The sequence below is a fragment of the Zootoca vivipara genome, chromosome 12, assembly GCF_963506605.1.
Source record: "Zootoca vivipara chromosome 12, rZooViv1.1, whole genome shotgun sequence".
NCBI classification, from domain to species: Eukaryota; Metazoa; Chordata; class Lepidosauria; order Squamata; family Lacertidae; genus Zootoca; species Zootoca vivipara.
This window is the reverse complement of record NC_083287.1, coordinates 49010333-49028731: the sequence shown is the minus strand read 5'-3', so window position 1 is coordinate 49028731 and position 18399 is coordinate 49010333. Positions and strand designations below refer to the sequence as shown.

The 18399-nt window shown below is 43.6% G+C and overlaps 2 protein-coding genes across 3 annotated transcripts in view; one reads left to right on the top strand and one right to left on the bottom strand.

The window, feature by feature from the left end:
• PRKAG2 (protein kinase AMP-activated non-catalytic subunit gamma 2) overlaps positions 1-1871 on the bottom strand; it is a 213966-nt gene extending 212095 nt beyond the window's left edge. The window contains exon 1 of one of the 2 annotated variants that reach the window (XM_060280923.1): positions 332-1871. In XM_060280923.1, the coding sequence (XP_060136906.1) occupies positions 332-430 (99 nt within the window). In that variant the 5' untranslated portion in view covers positions 431-1871. The remainder of the gene's footprint in view (positions 1-331) is intronic. The other variant, XM_035129352.2, reaches the window with a different exon arrangement.
• The window catches only part of GALNT11 (polypeptide N-acetylgalactosaminyltransferase 11), a 58460-nt gene that overhangs the window by 794 nt on the left and 39267 nt on the right, over positions 1-18399 (top strand). The window lies entirely within an intron of this gene.

Below are 18399 nucleotides of genomic sequence, written 5' to 3'. Positions count from 1 at the left end.
TTTCCCGCCCCACCAGCCACCCCCCCCCAAAAAAAAGAGCCGTTCCCCAATTGTGGCTTTTGAGTGACAGGCATGAGCACATTCCTGCCGTGCCCCACCCCCTCCCAACCTGTTGCTGCAAGAGAGAGAGAGAGAGACTCTGCAAAGGAGATAACATAATCCGGGGTGTGTGTGTGTGTGGAGGAGAGGTGCATCAACTTCTCTATAGCTCTTAACTGGCCAGAGAAAAGAGAAGACAACAATAACTCGCTTCTCGGTCTTTACTAGTGCTAGGAATCGAGCAGGGGGGAAGGAGAGGGAGAGAGAACGAGATCGATCAGGCACAACTTACTGGGATGTGGACTCGCAGAAGGCGCTTCTTCTGGCTGCTACTCCTCTTGCCACTGGGCGCTTCATCTTTCTTCTTGGTGTCCATAGCGGTGCTTCCCATCTCTCCGATGTGCCTTCCGACGGGAAGGTCGGAGGAGAGGCCCACGGGAACCGGCCCGGCCAGGTCTCTCCTTCAGCCAGGCTCTCCGGCTGAGCCTCTCCAAGCTCCTCCGCCAAGTGATGGGTCTTTTGAGCTCCTAGTTTTATACTGCTTTGTTTTTCCAGAGCCTTTGGCAGCAAAAGAGGGACGTCCCAAGCTGGTGGGGGGTGTTACGACCACAGCGGCTGCTCGGGGTCCTCAAGGGCACGGGATGGGTCTGGGAAGGAGAGGCGGAAGAAGGCGCCTCGCATCGTGCAGAAAAAGCGCAATGGTTGGAAGGCGGCGAGAAAGCTAGCCGAGGTGGGTGAAAGCTCAGGCTGCAGCAGGGAACTCCAGGGCCGATTCAGAAGCAGCCCGCGCTTCTGGGCGGCTGCAAAAGTTTCCTTCCCCCCGCGCAGCAGGAGATGGGCATGTCCTCTGAGTCAGCGTGCCCGGAGGGCGAAAGCAAGGAGGTGCACCCAACACAATTTAGTGTAATCGTGCAGATTATCTGAATGCGGAGGCTGTTTTGCAGAAACGCAGCCCCCCCACCTCTCTGCTCTTATAGTGCCAAGTCTGGCTCCAGTGCCCAGGTCGGCCCCACCGCCAGCCACCACTACGGAGGAGGAGGAGGAGGAGGAGGAGGAGGAGGAGGAGGAAGAAGAGATGCAATTCGCGTTGAAGAGCTGGTTTCCTTTCGCGCTGCAAAACAAGACTCTCAGGCAGGCAGGCGGCCGCAGTTTGCAAACACAAGTGACCCAGGGAGGGAGGGAGGTGAGCAGATCACCCAGCACTGCTCGCGGTTCCCGTTTGGCGCTTTGCAAGCGAGGACGCTTTCTGACAGCTGCTTGCACAAGATCCAAGCGAAAGGAGCGCGAGCGAGCAAGGAAACCCAACCCGGGAAGGCAGTCACCAAGCTCTGCGCGCGCGTGTATATATACTGTACACAGTATATATTCCTCGCAATCGGGGAGAAGGAGGAGGCCGCTGCTGCCAAACAGGAAGTGCAAAATCACGAAAGACAACTTTCTCTCCCCCAACGCAGAACGCGCGCCCCGCCCCGCGGCCGACGCCCCTCCGCGCGTCTCCAGGACCAAGGTCGAGCCGAGGAAAGATCTCGGCGGGGATCCCGTCTTCAAGGACATCCCCGGGGCTGCCTCCTCCTCTCTTGATCTTTGCCTGAGCAGATGGAACCAAGATTGGGGAGGAATCGGTTGATCCCGCTTTGAAATCGGGGCTTAGCTGCATAGCCATGCTATGCCACCCTCTTTAAAAAAAAATAATTAAATTTAATAGGGGGATGATATTCCGAAAAGAGCGTCAATATTCTTCCCTACGAGGAGGAGCTCCCCCGCCCCCCGTAAAAAAAAAATAATAATGCTTGGGTGCCTGCGCTGCAAACGTTGCTGGTCTGGCCGGGTAAGGCGGCGGGAGAGCCGCGATTGTGCACAAACGCGCTTTCTGGGTTCGCAGAAGGAAGGCGGCTCCTTTCCCCAGCCTCGGGCAACGCGCCGTTGCGAAAGGCTGCGTCTGTCGTGCCCAAGCTGCCTTCGCTGCCAGAGGCGCGGCCGGCAGGTGGCGCTGGTTGCTCCTGGCCGAGGGCGAAGCTGCAAGCGAAAGGTTACAAGGTTTGGACACGAAGCTGCTGGCGAAGGCAAGCCTTTGGCCAGCTGAAGCCCTTCCAGCTGTTTAGAACTACAACTCCCATCAGCCCGGGCCTGCGCGGGATGGGATTTGTAGTCCGAAACAGCTGGAACGGCTTCAGCTGGGCAAGGCGGACGAAGGGGTACGCAGCCTCTGCTGTGCTTAAAAGTCTATCATATTTTTATATATATAAAAGTTTTAATACTAGAAACATATATTAGTTGTCTTTTAATACTTCAAATTTCTATGTTTTCAAAGCAGAAGTAAACCAGTTGTGTAGCATGTTAACAATTTGCACTAGGAGAGGTCTCAGTTCGGTGAAACACACTTTATATAATTTCCTTTTCAAGTCTATCATATTTTAAAGAATATTTTGGTAAGCGCATACCATAGGAATAAACAAGCTTTTTTGTTTTCAAATGACTTTTTTTTAATTGGCCATGTTCAAATGTGGGGCGGGGCGAGGGTCAAACTAATCCAGGCATGGCCAAACTCGGCCCTCCAGATGTTTTGGGACTACAACTCCCATCATTCCTAGCTAGCAGGACCAGCGGTCAGGGATGATGGGAATTGTAGTCCCAAAATATCTGGAGGGCCGAGTTTGGCCATGCCTTATACTAATCCCTTTGCTTTTTTAAAGGGCCTTTTCACGTGTATGGCATTATACCCTGCGTGCATGTACTGTATGTGCTTTGTTGCTGTTGAAGGCAGGATACAAAACAAGAGAGCCATTTTTAATGGAATATACCTTGCATGTGTTGAAAATACTGTAGATAGCAAAGCAAGAGACTGAAGGAGAGGCAAGGCAAACTAACACAAACTAGAAATACAGAAGAGGCGTGATCTTCCACCCCAGGGCAGGCTCTGCCATTCCATACATATGTAATTTTATTTGTGTGCCATATTTCCACAGTTCAAACCATGCTCAAGGCATAACACATAACTGCAACATAACAAAAGTAGTAATAAACAATAAATGAACATTTAAAAAATACACAACCAAACCGAACAATTTCCACATAATTCACAACAAGATCTACCGTAGATTTAAAAAAACCCAGCAGCAACAACCCCCCAACAAAATAGGCACCAGTAATAAAGTGCAAGCAATAAAATACACCGTAACTTACAAACATTTAAAGCAACAAAAATGTCAGCAACCTATCTTTTTTATATTAAAAACTAATACTCCTCTACAGATTCACTCTTCCTGCTGTCTAAAGGCAAAGGCTAGCCCGCTCCCCATCCAAACAAAAAACATTAGAGAGAGCAGGAGTAAACTCAGCCAGCTCTTCCTACTTCTGTAATCTCAGCATGTCTTAAACAGGCCAGATAACAGCTTTCAACCACCTCTTCCTAGATTGCAATGTGCACCGTTTTGCACTAAACTGGACCGCTGGGGCAGCCCTGAGCTTTCACAAACCCTGTGCATCTATTGTACACCTACCATGATCTTAAGGTCCAAAGTGTGCTCCAGTAGATCTACTTAAACATGCATTCTCCTTTGAACAAAGCTTCTATGCCTCAGTGATCTGGAATACAGTATTGCCCACTGGCTGCTTGTCCTTTAGCACAAAGATCTAGTTATGGTTTTACATGTGCTTTAAACAATTTTGCAGCATGATTGCTCTGCTGTTCCACAAAATATATTTATATGAAGGGCCCTTGGAAACCAGTGAGCAATTATATGTATGGAATTGTTGGATATATTCCCGATTCCAAACATTACTGTAGCAGAAAGCAGTTGCTGAAGTAGGAGCACTGACCATTGTCCTAGTGTGGGATCATAAAGGCTGGTGTTCCTATGCCTTTGCTACAGTGCTTGCCGAGGCCGGCCCTGCTGTGATGCAGGATACAGCAACCTGCTTCAGGTGGCCCTTTGAAGGGAAGGACAGTCCCATAGTTTCACTATGCGCTGCATAAAGAACTACTTTCTGCCCTTAATCTTCCAACATTTGGCTTCAATGGGTGCCCACAAATTCTAGTATTATGACAGAGGGAGAGGGGAAAAAACCTTCTCTCTATCCCCTTTCCATGCATAATTTTGCAAACTTCTGTTGCGCCACTTGCCTTCTGTCTAAACAAAAAAATCCCAAACCCTGCATCCTTTCATCATAGTGGAGTTGCTCCACCCCCTTGATCCTTTCGGTGGCACTTTTCTTAACCATTCCCAAATCTACAATATCCTTTTTGAGACGAGGCAACCAGAACATCTTGCATTGCAGATGGCATTTGCAGGCAGCAACTGTTCAGTACTTAAGAGTAGAAGTTATTGTTTTCTTCACAAGACATGCCTCATTTACTATGTTCACAGGAATGCTGCAAGGTAGGCCATTTCTGGTGTATTTTTACATATTAGGAAACCACTGCAGAGTGGTTTGTTTATTTTTAAACAACAAAAACAACCCTCAAAGTGTTTTACAAATAGCAGTGGCAACTTGCCTATATCTAACCCACCAGGATCCATGTCTAAGGAGATGTTTAATTCTGCGGCCCATTCTACCAGCTCAAAACCCAGGACTTTATGTGCAGGCAAAAGAAAGGGGTGGATGAATTACAGAGTGCAATGAGAAGTGAAGAAAAGTAATACCACCTACTAAGACAAGAAGTAAACAAAACCCCTTAGAATCTGCAAAGTCTGGACCTGAGCCAAGGATGTCCACCTTTGTGAGGCTATCGGGGTCCTGTAAATGGCCCAGTGTTCTCTCTCCTTGTCTTGCCAACCAAGCCTTATTGAATTGACTGTAGTCATTCAGCATGTTTGCCTTTCGAATCAGCCAGCTGAGAGAGCTGTTCTTAAGGGTGCCTGAGTCATCAAAAAGGCTTCTAGCAAAACAGGGAAGACTAGGCTTCGGTTCCCACTATGGTTTCAATATGACTAACAAAACAGACATTTAAAATTCTTATAGCAAAATGGTTTGGCGTCTGCCTTCATCCGCCTTGGAAACGGCATCGTTTTGATCAGAGCAACTGATGGAAGGCAGAAGCCAAAATATTTTTCTTATAAGAATATAAAATGTTTGTTTTCTCTGTGTGTGCTTACCTGGAAGTAAGTCTCACTGTGATCAATAGGCCTTATTTCCTAAAAAATATAGGGCTGCAGTCTTAAACTTATTAAACTAAATGTACAACACGCAATCACAAGACAAGGTCACAACAGATAAAAACTTTTCAGTTCCTTGAACCAGCGTGTGTGCCGCGAGACGCTGGCTGGTGTGCCGCGAGACGCTGGCTCGCAGCGTGTGTGCCGCGAGACGCTGGCTGGTGTGCCGCGACGTGCGGCGACGAGAAGGGCGATTTGCATTGTCACGTGCCTGGCGGCCGCCAATATACAATGCTGACCCGCCGGAAAGCAATATTTCTCCTCCTCTTTCCCAAAGCTCAGTGCAAACGAGCCTGGCGGCCGCCAATACTCAGCACTAACCCACCGGAAAGCAATATTTGGCAAGTGTTTCTTACAGTCATAATTATAATATAGGGCGGCACAGAGTTAATTTTTTTAACTTTTTTAATGGTGGTGTGCCTCGTGATTTTTTTCACGGAACAAGTGTGCCGTGGCCCAAAAAAGGTTGAGAAACACTGCCTTGAACAACTAAGAATGATCAAACCCACCACGTCTGCAAGACACCCTGAAACGCCTTAGCAGTAGGCCTACTTCCCACTGCAAGCCAACTGCTCTGAAGGGTCTGTCCCATAATATGCATGCACCTGCTTCCTTAAGAGTTGCAACCTTGACTATGCAGAGAAAAGGACAGAGATGTGAAGGGACCAGGTTGCATATGGATTTCAATTAATGCCTATCAAGCTGGAAACACTGTGCCTCCAGTCAGCAGAATACAAACTAAGCAACATCTTCTCCAATGATTTAGCTTAGTACAAACACTCTCTGCCAATAGTCCTGAACAGCTTAAAGCAAAACATCAAACATGAAACCATCAAGGGCCTAGAGCAGGCATCCCCAAACTGCGGCCCTCCAGATTTTTGGCCTACAACTCCCATGATCCCTAGCTAACAGGACCGGTGGTTGGGGAAGATGGGAATTGTAGTCCAAAACATCTGGAGGGCTGAGGTTTGGGGATGCCTGGCCTAGAGTAAGGAAATACCATTCCAAAATAAATTGCTTGGTGACTGCCTAATCACTTTTAGAGCAACCCTAGTGCTTAGATTTTAACAGCAATTAGCAATGCATTTTTACTTGATTTGCTTTTGTTTATCATGTTTCATAAAGAAACACATCATCATTTCAATTTGGGGACAGCGATGTCATATCTGGACAGGGGCCAATTTTTGGCATAGTAACAATATGATCTTTCAGCACTAGCACATATGAAAAATACAACCACAGAGTCATTTGGAAATAGTTAGGCTGAGCCTGGGTCTTTGCAATGCAGAAACCTATTTTGATATGTCAAAGGAGGGAGGGGGAAAGGCAGAAAAAGTTGGCATGTGAAAGTTTTTGTTTGCATTCCCTCACACAATTCGCCCCCACCCCAGCTACCCTTTACATCTGGGTTATGGAAGTCAAATGTTTCCTTATAAAGACCTGCAGAACATTCCCAGACTTCTTAAAATGTTTACAATATGTTTGCTCTGAGCTTTGGTCACACTGTTTTATACTCTTCATGCCATAAGCAAACATAATGACTAGCTCAGCTTTTACATTTTGATGCATAGTACATAGGAGGATGGTATTCTGCATAAACACTCTTTTTACCGAGTAAAATCCTCTGCTTTCATTCCCTTGTATTAAAAAGAGAGCTGCCAATACCAGGCGTAATTTGCAACCAATTGTACTTTATGTATTTTCTGTCAAAAGCTGCAGCTCTCTCAAAACGCCCCCACACATTTGCCACTTGATAAACATTTTCCACACTTACTTTGATTGCATTTCTGAAAGCTGTGTGAACATGAGACTTCATAACAGCCTTACTTACCAGATTCAAACTTGCCTACATAAAGATCCTGACAAGCATACAGCTTGCTTGACAAACATGTGCAAAAACTGCAGATTGGGTCATGTGCCAAGCCAAACAAATCTGAGATAGGCAGTTCTGTCTCCCTCTGCTTGGTGCAGGCTTCACAAATGGGCCTTTGGAATCACAGGGTAGAAGCTCAAACCAGTATGTGCAAGAAGTGCTTAATAGCAGCAATTTGAATACAGCTGATAGAAAACTGCTTTGGATTCAGGATGCCAGGAGGACTGAAGTGGCTTTGGGACTGACACTTCCCACCTGTGTGCTTGCTCCTGCATCCTGCAACACCCACTCACCTTGCACATTTGTAAGCAAGCATATTATGTCCTCGTTGTAAATGTTGACTTGGTTTGGGAAAGGAGGGCATGGAAGAAGACCACTGAGGTGGGGTGAGGTTTATTTAAAAACTACATTGGAAGCACTTGAAAATCGCATGCTGACATATCCTTAGCATGCAAGGTTTCCTGCAGTCCTTTGTGCATCATCCACACCAGCCTTGTGAGGCCTGCCATCATGTTCCACCTTTTGCAGGGAGGAAACTCATGCAGATAATTAACTCTAGCAGAAATGGTATCTTAGAATTTTGAAGTGTCAGGCATAGCTCTAGTGGCTTTAGCCCAAACGTGGCAGAGTTTTCCTGCACAGCACAGAAGCTAGTTGAGGTGGAAATGACTAGTCGGCTAGATGCAGAATAACTATTTACAGGATTTATTAAAAGAAAAAAAAACCAGCAGAGTTTCTGCATACAAAGCAAAGCAAAATAAATCCTCTCTGTCTCTCTCTCTCCAACCATATGCAGCACTCCTACTCCTAACACCCAACAAGAAACAACTGTGCTAGCATTCCTAGATAACAGAGTTCAGTGCTGGTCGTTAACCAATCAGAGAGTAGTTTCCAGGCCAGGCAGACCTTGGCTTTCTGCCAAGAGTAAATTGACACTGCCTTGAGTTAATTGTGTGAAGCAAGAATCTGTAAGTTTCCCATGAGAACCAATTAACAGAAACTGAATATGGTATTGGGCTAATGTTTATGATTATTGAAAACATGGTGACATTTAAAAAAAACAAACTGCAGGCCATTGGACTAGGCAACGTATTAGGCCACCAATGACACTCTTTGGCACAATTTAACTTGGTGTGGTGTTGGCTCACCCAACGGCTATTAAAATGGCAGGCCCCATTCATTTTAAGATGGATGCCCAGCTTGATAAGCCTTTAATGGTGCTGCTGAAGGATCAAAGAGCAAACTTCTATTCAGTCAGCTACCTGCCTCCTGCTAAGGTTTGCAAATTTCCCACTTCTGAATTTCCTGATTGTTGAAAGTTCCCTGGCCGCAGGCCAGATAAAACTGCCGTCCTTCCGAGGCATACAGTGGAACTGATAACACCAAAGTACATTGGTGGAAAGTACATGCAGCTGGGATTTTGGCAGAGTCCAAAAACTAGCCTTGATCATAAACAAACACAAGAAAAATTCCTGGATGCCAAGGTCCAGGTTTGGGGCAAGTACTATTTGGTGAGAGAACCCCAGGAGATATTTAAAATCACAAAACATGTAGCAAACCAAAGCATTGAAGTATAGGCTGTGAGACCTTTTAAATGTACCCTTTAAAATGAGTTCAAAAATAGTCCCCTCTTCCCCCAGCATGGGAACAAACCACACATAAAGTAAGTTAAAAGTGGTTTACTTACAAACTATACAAAGGTTGGGTTTATGTGCTTTTCCATACATCAGTCAGAAAGGTTACACCGTAGTAAAACTTAGTTTAGTTCCAAGTGGTGAAGGATCCTAAATTATTGGTATAGGAACTCAATAATGGCTGATGAGAGTCAAGCAACTCAAGCTGGAACAACCAGCTCAAACCTCTTTACATACTGAGCTTCTCAGGTTAGTTGAAGAGGAACAATAATCTTATTGTTGGGGGAAGTGGACATAGCTAAGCCTGGCTGTACAGCTTACTCTATGGCATTAACCCCTTCATCCATTAGACTTAAGCATGTTGGTTATATAAGGCTGGTTATCCCGCAATCCCCTTCTCAGGAAAATATAACAACTGCATGCACAATTAATGAACCACCCAGTCTCATATTGACTCGAAGGTTCTCCAAACTGCCTCTTGGTAGTGGCTTGGTCAGAATGTTGGCTGTAATTTCTATGCCAATTCAACAAGTCCTTTTTGTATCACCTTACCCACATAGTGGTATTTCACCCTAATGTGTTTGGTTCTTACATTAAACTTATTGCTTTGAGAGTACGTCAGTCAGCTTTGCTTGTTGTCCATCAATCAAACAGGTTTCTGCCCACACAACCCAAAGTCCATAGCTAGTTGGTCAATGCCAGGCATGTATAAAGACCGTTTCAGGGGCCTAATTCGGCCAGCCAGTTGCTTTAATCCGGTGCCTGTGGCAGTTTATTTCCTGGGGTAAAATCCTAAAAAAAAAAAACCCCTCAACAACTTCAATCCCAAAAAAAGCTCAACAACTTTGGTCGGTCCTTTGGTTGGCCCCCACGGCCCTTCACTTCATCAAATCTGGCCCTCTTTGAAAAAAGTTTGGACACCACTGGTCAATGCAGACCAGTTCTCTGCATGCCTCTGTTGCACAGCTGAGCTCTGTGACCCTGCAAAAGAAAAAGCTACAGATCCTTTTTTATAACTGGCCCAGGAAACAGGACCATTCCAAACATGAAAAGAACTCCATCTGCTGATTTGAAATCCTTTTTTTCCCCGGCCCTTCCAGCATCTGGGAAAGCCAGTTTAGGATTGCTGTAAGCTGGTAGTTTAAGTTTACAGTTTATGGTTCCCTTTAAGTATCTAGCAACTCTTTTCTGAGAAGTCAAGTCCTTTACTCCCTTAGATGATCTCGGTGACCAGCTTGGGACACACAGGGTAAGGCATTCCTTAAGCTTCTTGAAAGGAGAGCAATAAAGAAAAACAAATATGCAACACAGCCAAAATATATAGAGCAAAGAGGCAGGCACAGAGAGCAACAGGGCCTGCTGCAGTTGAACTCTCCCCCCACAGCCAACCTTGTTTATTATGTCATTTGTTTCAGTCCCTTAAGACTGTAAAGAAATGTAAATGCAAGAAGTATGTAAATGGACAGACCATACTTTTACTAGGGATCTCTGGGAATTGTAGTTCTATGAGAGAACTTCGATGTAGTTGTTAGAACTCTCATCAAATAGTTCCCAGAATTCTTTGTGCCATTGCACTTAAACTGGTATAAAACTGGTCTAGGTCTGTTGTGTAAAAATGCTCCGGGGCTCGCTTCTAAACAGCTGCTGTGCAGAAATAAAAAGCAGAAGAAGCCTGGAATAAGGACCCATTTGTACATTCAACCCTGGTTTCTTTTTAAATTGATTTATGTTACTCCCCACCCACACAGAGCAATGGAACATGCAAAGAAGGACATTACATCCTTTCTCATCATGACACTTTTAGAACACTAACGAAAAGTGGCTTCATCTGCTGTTCACTTTTGCCATGAACAGAAATGTAACTTTATCTTTCTTTCTTTCTTTCTTTCTTTCTTTCTTTCTTTCTTTCTTTCTTCAGAGGCATAGTGTTCAGATATGATTTTACATCAGGGGTGGAGAATCTCTGGATGTTGGTGGATTCCATCATCCCAAGTTGATGGGGGTTGGAGTCTAACAACATCTTCTGGTCCACAGCTTCCCCATGATACAGAGCATCATCTACAGCAGTGTTTCCCAACCTTGGTTCTCCAGCTGTTGTTGGACTACAGTTCCCATCATCCCTGGCCACTGGTCTGGCTAGTTAGGGATGATGGGAGTTGTAGTTCAAAAACAGCTGGAGGCCCAAGTTTGGGAAACACTGATCTAGAGCAAACTTTCTCAACCTTGGGTCCTCATAAGATCATCCCGGTCTACCAGAACCAGTATTCAGGGATGATGGGAGTTGTAGTCAAACAACATCTGGGGTCCCAAGGTTGAGAAAGGCTGATCTAGAGAGAGAGAGAGAAGTCCCGAAGTTAATGCGAGAAAAAGTCTTAGTTGTTAAGAAACCAAGTGGGTTGGTGGGCCAGTCCAGAAAGACTAAGCATTCCACATAACAATTTTGCAGCATTCCTTAGGTTATGACTCTAGCTGCATTATCACCTTAGGCATTATTGATAATGTATGCATTTATGGCATATGCATTTACCTACAACACATTTTTGACCAGTCAAATATAGAGCTCAGTATAAACAGTGAGTAGTAATAAAATGACAGCCATAATTATTGGTAGTTTCATTACATAAAGGATTGGGGATTTTTTAATGTAGCAGCTTCTGTCAATTACTGTTGGCGGAAACAAGAAATAATGAAAGAAAATGAATTATGATTCATAAGTTTTAAAAAATAATAATTGTGCCTTGACAGCTAGGAAGATTAGGGCAAAAGAATTAGATAACTGCAAAGTGGACTCAGAGATTTAATATGTATATTTTATATGAGAATTACCTATTATTCCATGTAGCAAAGAATTTTAGTAGATTTGATTGTGGTTTTGTTGTATAAGTAGTGATTTCTGATGTTTCTGGATTATGCTTTTGCCTAGTGCAATAAAGTTTATGATGATGAATTATGGGATCAGTTTTGCAGCTGAAGTGATGTGTCCAAATATCAATAATTTGAGCAGTGGCGCCCACTGCAACGTTGTGCCTTCTCAACTTAAATCTGATGTACAGCCCTTCTCTTAAGCACTGAGATCGGCAGAAACCCATTCTTACAGTTTGCAGTTGAGGGGTGGCTAGGTGCAGTGCTGATTGGCTGGCACTTGTGACAACAATGACATCATCTCCACTCCTCCAGAGCAGGTTTTCAAGTTTACAAATAATGCACTTGGGGATTTTGCAACAAATAAGACAGCTAGTGAAAGTCTTTAATCACCCAACTTCTGTATGTAGGTTATACCAGTAAGATGAAACAGTAACTGGTTTTATTTGTTAGCTTTTGTTACAGAGTTTTCAGTTTGGAACCACTTCTTAAAAAAAAACAACCAGGCTGCTTTGAGCATGCTCGGTTCCAACTTTTTTCAATAAACACTTTTGTGTTTTGGCCACAAGGTGGCAACCACATAAATGTATATTACAAGAATGTGGGAGGAAAAAAGGCGGACAGTCTCATGGCCAGCTCTACCATTGGGTAGAATGAGCGGCTGCCTCAGGCAGCAGAGGCTCAGAGTGGGGTCGGTCAGTCCTCTAAGCTAGCCAAATGTCCTCAGGTGCAATGGAGTACATGTGGTGAAGTAAAATTCAAATACCACGATGGTCAGCTTCCTATACACAGAATGCCATATTGTGCTTCACCTCAGACAGAAGAATGAATTGATTTCAGTTGTCCCTGCAAGAGCTGACCCTTGATTTTCCCATATGAGGGGAAACTGAAGAGGAAATCAGCCTTGGATTGAGAGACGGTTATCCTTTGCATATTTGTTCTATTGCTACTTGAAATTCAATCAACATATACCAGCTTCTTTTTTAGCATTCAGAAAAAGACAACAAAACACTGTTCATCTTCCTCGGGTGAGTTCTGCTTCATTTAACTCACTTGCAGAATTCTAATTAAAACAAGATCAGACAGCTTTTTTAAAAAAGAAAACAACAACATTCCATCTTCTTTCCAAAAAAATCTGTCACCACTTCAATATGGTATAGTGAAAATTCAATCTACCAGAACAAAGCTTAATCATACCAAGTCTTTCCACCCACAAAACACACACACATCACTGAAAATGAGGCCCTTAGCAACAGGCAGCATTGAGGCATGATTCTTTCTTTCTTTCTTTCTTTCTTTCTTTCTTTCTTTCTCTCACAGATTCCACCCCCCCCCCAAAAAAATAAGGAACAGTTATATCCAAATCTACCTATAGTCCTGGGTATAATGCTTATGTCTGTTTCATACCACATTGACAGCTCTTAAAGAAACTTGAGAATCATAATTTGGAATGGATGTTTAGAATTATTTGTAGGAGACCCTTAGTGCTTCACAGATAACTACTTTCCCCAAGGTTTCATTCATTCATTCATTTAACAAAATGAATATTTTGCTTACTAGAACAAAATACCTCTAAGCAAATTACAAGAGACAAGCTAAAATATTCATTAAAAATACTACTAAAAACAAACAAACATTAAAAACAAGTTGTGTAATAAAATATAATCTGGGATAGCTCAGTCGGTAGAGCATATGTAAAGATTATATATTTATTTGTAAAACTAATTTTGATTTCTCCTGATCACATTAATATTGAGCTTCAGTGGGGGTTAGGAAGAATATATTCACAACAGGAGTAACTAGTTCCAGCTAGCATGTGATGATATGGACACATAGGACCTTGTCTAAGGATAGTAAAATAATGCATAAGGTGATGTCCATAACAGGAAAATACATCTCTAGAACAAGCCTCAAAAAAACCCTAATGTGTAGACATATATAGCAACTCTGCTATGTCCCCTAATATCCTAAATGCAAATTAGGAGACATGCTACAAAACCTTTCTTCTCAGTAGGATTGGTGAACCATTTCTTGCTGTGGTCAGGGGGAAATAGTACTAAGTTTAGGTCAGAAAACCTTTGTGCTTGCATCCATCCATCCAATATTCCAGGTGCCATTAACACCTCCAGGTTGATTGTCCCCACCCTCCTTGGCTGTGTTCCCTTCCAATTTAGCATTCACTCCCTGCTTTTCCAACGCTGAATTTATAATCTGTGTTCACACAACATTATCCAAAAGGCATATTATCTCGGCATATTGCTGGCACAAGCTATAACTGGGTCCTTATATTACCATTTATTTAAAAAAGAATCCTTAGCTTTTTGGAGCATATATATTTCTTTTAACACGAGCCAAATGCCAGCACTCAAACTATTTTTTTCACATGGTTTCTCTGTCACAGAAGTGTTGAGCAATCTCCTCCACTTTTGAACTTACCAAAATTAAACACCATGTTTTACCTCTTTGAAATTTACAGGCAGCCTTGTTTTTTAGTTCCTTTACATATAAGATCTTCATACAGCTCTATAATCTTATGGGCCTATACACCCTTTTCCCTCCATATTTGTTATGAAAAAATTAACACACAAACACGCACACTGAACTGTTGGCAATGGCTAAGTATTTATTAGATGCCTTGTTTAAACGTCTAGAGGGTTTATGTTGTAGTGTTTATAAAAGGGAGTGCCCTGGGAGTTTTCTTGCTGAAAGAGCACAAGTGAAAAAGGAAAAAAATGAGAGAGTTTAGATCAAATATTATGATACCATAAGCTGGTCAATAATTAGCTTTCATGTAATTCCAACTTGGGCTCTGCCTTACAAGGACACATGTTAATATGTAATTAAGCATTTTTTTAAAGTGTATTCAGTGCAGAGTTAAGGCATGAAGTTGGAACAATTCAAATATTTAAAAAGCAATTTTCTGTTGATGTTTCGTTTCTATGGAGTTGTAATTTTATGGTGAAAATTAATAGATTCTTTAAAAATAAAAACAAAAATAAATGCAACATTACACATATATTTTTCTGTGTCATCCATGGCAGCCTGGCTGCTTTAATTCCACTGAGAAACAAAGTAGTTAAACAACAACAACAACAACAACAACAACAACAACAACAAAACACACCCCAACAGACTAAGTTTTTTTTTTCTATTGAACCTACAATTCATGTTTATCCTTAAAGACCAGGGAGGCTATGCGCCTGCCTCTGATCTATGTTCCAGAAAATTATCAAGTTTGCTCCAACACAGATGTCTTAACACTTGGCACCTGGACCCATGTTAGCAAGAACCTCTGCCAACAGCAGGAGTTACCTGCAGGGCTTGGGAGAGACAAAGCAGATCTGCTGATAGTAGCACTGAAATCTTTCAGTCTAGGCAGGTTCTGAAACAGCAAGAAGTTGGAATGGCATGGCCGCTGCTCTTTCCTGCATCATTATTGTGGAGCCAACAATAACCCTCCTCTTGGATTATACCCCAGAGAAGGCCAACTAGCAAAACCAACAGGAGGAAACCAAAGACTATGAATAAAATGCTGCTGGCAGCCATACCAAACCACAGCCCTCTGTGATCTTTTGTGTGTGTGTGTGTGTGTGTGTGTGTGTGTGTGTCCAAGTGACACATGATATGGGGTAGGCAGGAGTAGCTCCAGGCTGGCAAAGAGAGAGCAAATCTTTAGGTTATGTAGCTGCATGGGTGAGCAGTTGGAAGGATTAGGCAATGGATTATGATTTCCAAAATATCAATTTCAGCCATAATGTTGAACATACACATGAAGCTGCATTAGACAGAATCTGACTCAGGCCATCGGTACATCTAGCCTAGTATTGTCTGTGCTGACTAGCAGCAACATTCAAAGGTCTCAGAAAAAGATGTCTTCCTAGTCCCTATCAGATCCTTTTACACCAGCCTTCCCCAACCTGGTGCCCTCCAGATGTTTTGGACTACTCCAAGACTGGGGAGGCTACGGTACTTAAAATCAGAAATCAAACATGTGAACTTCTGCATGCAAAGGATGTGTTCCAGCCCACCCCCTTGTTTTTGTGTTGCAAGCAGAATTAATAGGCTCAAGAGGGACCTGCCACAAAATATTGCAGATTACATGCACACAACCCAAGAGATTGGGGAGTGACATTGTGCCTGGTTGTCCTTGAGATACCCTGCAGAAACCTTGAATGTGGAGTTTTAGAAAGCAGAGTTTGGTGCATGCCTGGGGATGTTTGCTGCACCAACAAGCACAAAACAACCCCTCTGCAGCACCACAAATCCAACTTAATGGTGTAAAGTTGGGAAGTGTCAATTACTTTTCCTACCTGGGCAGTTATCTTTCCACAAGGGCCAACATTGATGCCAAAATCCAGCATCGCCTGAGCTCTGTGAGTGCAACTTTCTCTTGATTGAAGTGCAGAGTGTTTGAGGACTGCGACATTTACAGGGAAACCAAAGCTATTTACAAAGCTATTGTACTACCAATCTTACTGTATCAACGCAATATCCAACTCCTCGAAAGATTCCATTAAGATCTCTCCTCTTCAGGGAGGGGAGACTTTGCGGGCGGGACCCGCTCTGCTCGCGGGCGGGGTTTACCTGCTTTAAATGAGCGTGGCAGCCTCCGGAACTGCAAAGGTGTCTCCCAAAAAATTTACACATCACTTGGGAAGGCAAACTAATGTCAGAGTACTAGAGTAAGCAAAGATAACCAGTGTCAAAGTAATGATTCTTCAACATCAACCTCATTGGACTGGTCATGTTGTTTGGATGCCTGATTATTGTCTTCCAAAGCAGCTACTCTATTCCCAACTCAAGAATGGAAAGTGAAATACTGATGGACAACAAAAGAGGTTTAAAGACACTCTCAAGGCAAATCTAAAAAAAAATGTAATGTACCGGTAAGTACTGATAATTGGGAAACACTGACCTCCTCTGAGCGCTCCAATTGGAGAACAGCCTTTACCAAAGGTGTTGTGGACTTTGAAGAAGCCTGAACTCAGGGTGAAAAGGAGAAACCAGCCAAGAGGAAGACACATTTGGCAAACCCTCACCGTGATCAACTCCCACCCAGAAACTTATGTCCCCATTGTGGAAGGAGATGTGGATCCAGAATTGGCCCCCGCAGTCACTTGTAGACTTATTTTTAATACTGTGTTCATGGAAGACAAGCTTACTCGGCTATGAGTGATTGCCAAAGAAGAAGAGAAGAAATAAGCTTGCATTTGTCATGTGTGCAGAGGATCCAAGGCACACTGTTTTTGCATGTTTCCTCCTCAGTGGGACTGGTCCTTTAGGGCAAATGGGATACTGCCCCACCAACCAGCCTGCCTTCTTACTTACTTACTCTCAGCCCAAGGGTGGCAGCTTTGAATGCCAGCTTCCTCCTCCTCTGTCTCAGCATTTTCCTTGTAGAACTCACCAGGGAGGAGAGCGGCAACAAAAGTAGAATTAGTTGGCTCCAGCTTGTCATTGGCTTCGGCTCCACCTGCTACTGGGTGTCCCCCCACTCTACCAGTGCCAAGAGGCACCAGCTGCCACTGCTGTCAGCACCTTTTGGGAATTGAACAGCAGACAGGCAATTGCTTTTATGGTTTGACCCATAAGAAATGGGTTGCTGAAATCTGAAAATGTTATTTTGGGTACTTTGCAATGCTGAAGGAAAAAAAGGATGATTCATCCTGTTTCACTCAGGCATCAGAGCTGCTCTGTGGAAGAGAAACCCATTAGTACTTCAGATTGAGTGGATCTCACTTAACATGCACCTAGTAAGACCAGAGTCGTCGCTAGCTGATATTGCACCCCTGGCAGAACTATCCAGATTGTGCCCCCTAGCCACGGACAAATTAGCTCTTCTTTCTGCCTCTCCTCCAACCCCCCAACCCCCCCCATTCAATTCACCCTCTATTTAAAAACATTTTCTTATGAGGCAATAATCAATATTTTTATTTATAGACATATTTATGGACATATTTTGTAGCCAATCCCCCCCCTGCTCCCCTGGCACCACACCCCCTCACCACCCCTAGCTACAGCCCTGATTAAATCTGGAGTGCTGCAGACAGTATGGAAAAAAACACACACACCAAAATGCAACCTTAGGTGGAAACCAGTTTCCATAATCATTTTTAAAACTGTGATTATGTAGTTGCAGAGGAACTCCAGCCTTTAATGGGACAATAAGAGCTATCAGTGCAGCACTTTCTCTTAGCTCATGATCAGCCTCCTTCTGTCCTGTATTGCTTTGGAGGTCCATCTAGTGGATATATCAGGGGTGGCATCTTACCAAAGATGGAAGAGGAGTATTTATTGCATGCAAGATCGGTGGAGTAGTGGCAAATTTTTGAAGTGCAAAGCCTCATAACGACAGGAAAGTAATACTGCAACTTTGTGATAATGATGTGACACAGGGATAGGCAATGTGGTGCCCTTCGGATGTTGATGTACTACAACTCATCATCCTTGACTATTGGTCATGTTAACTGGTATTTGTTTACTCTCACAAGCAGTGGCGAACTTTGGGGTCTCAAATTCTACAGCATTGCTGTGGCACCCCCTTGTAGTGCGGTGCCCAGTGCCCAAACTGGTCATGCTACCCTAAAATCATCTTCATCACAAGCCAAGAGGATCAAGAAGCAAGATGACATTGGGACCACCTCATTCCTGCAAGAATCCTGTCCATATCTTCAGGTTGCACCAATTGAAAGTGGCCCCACAGATAATGAGCAGCTGGCACTCTGAACACCTTCACTGTATCCATTACAACTGTGGCATCAAAGGCAGCATGGATGCAAGCAGGTTTATCCTAAAAATAACTCACAAATGAGTTGCATTTATTAGATGGGCACAT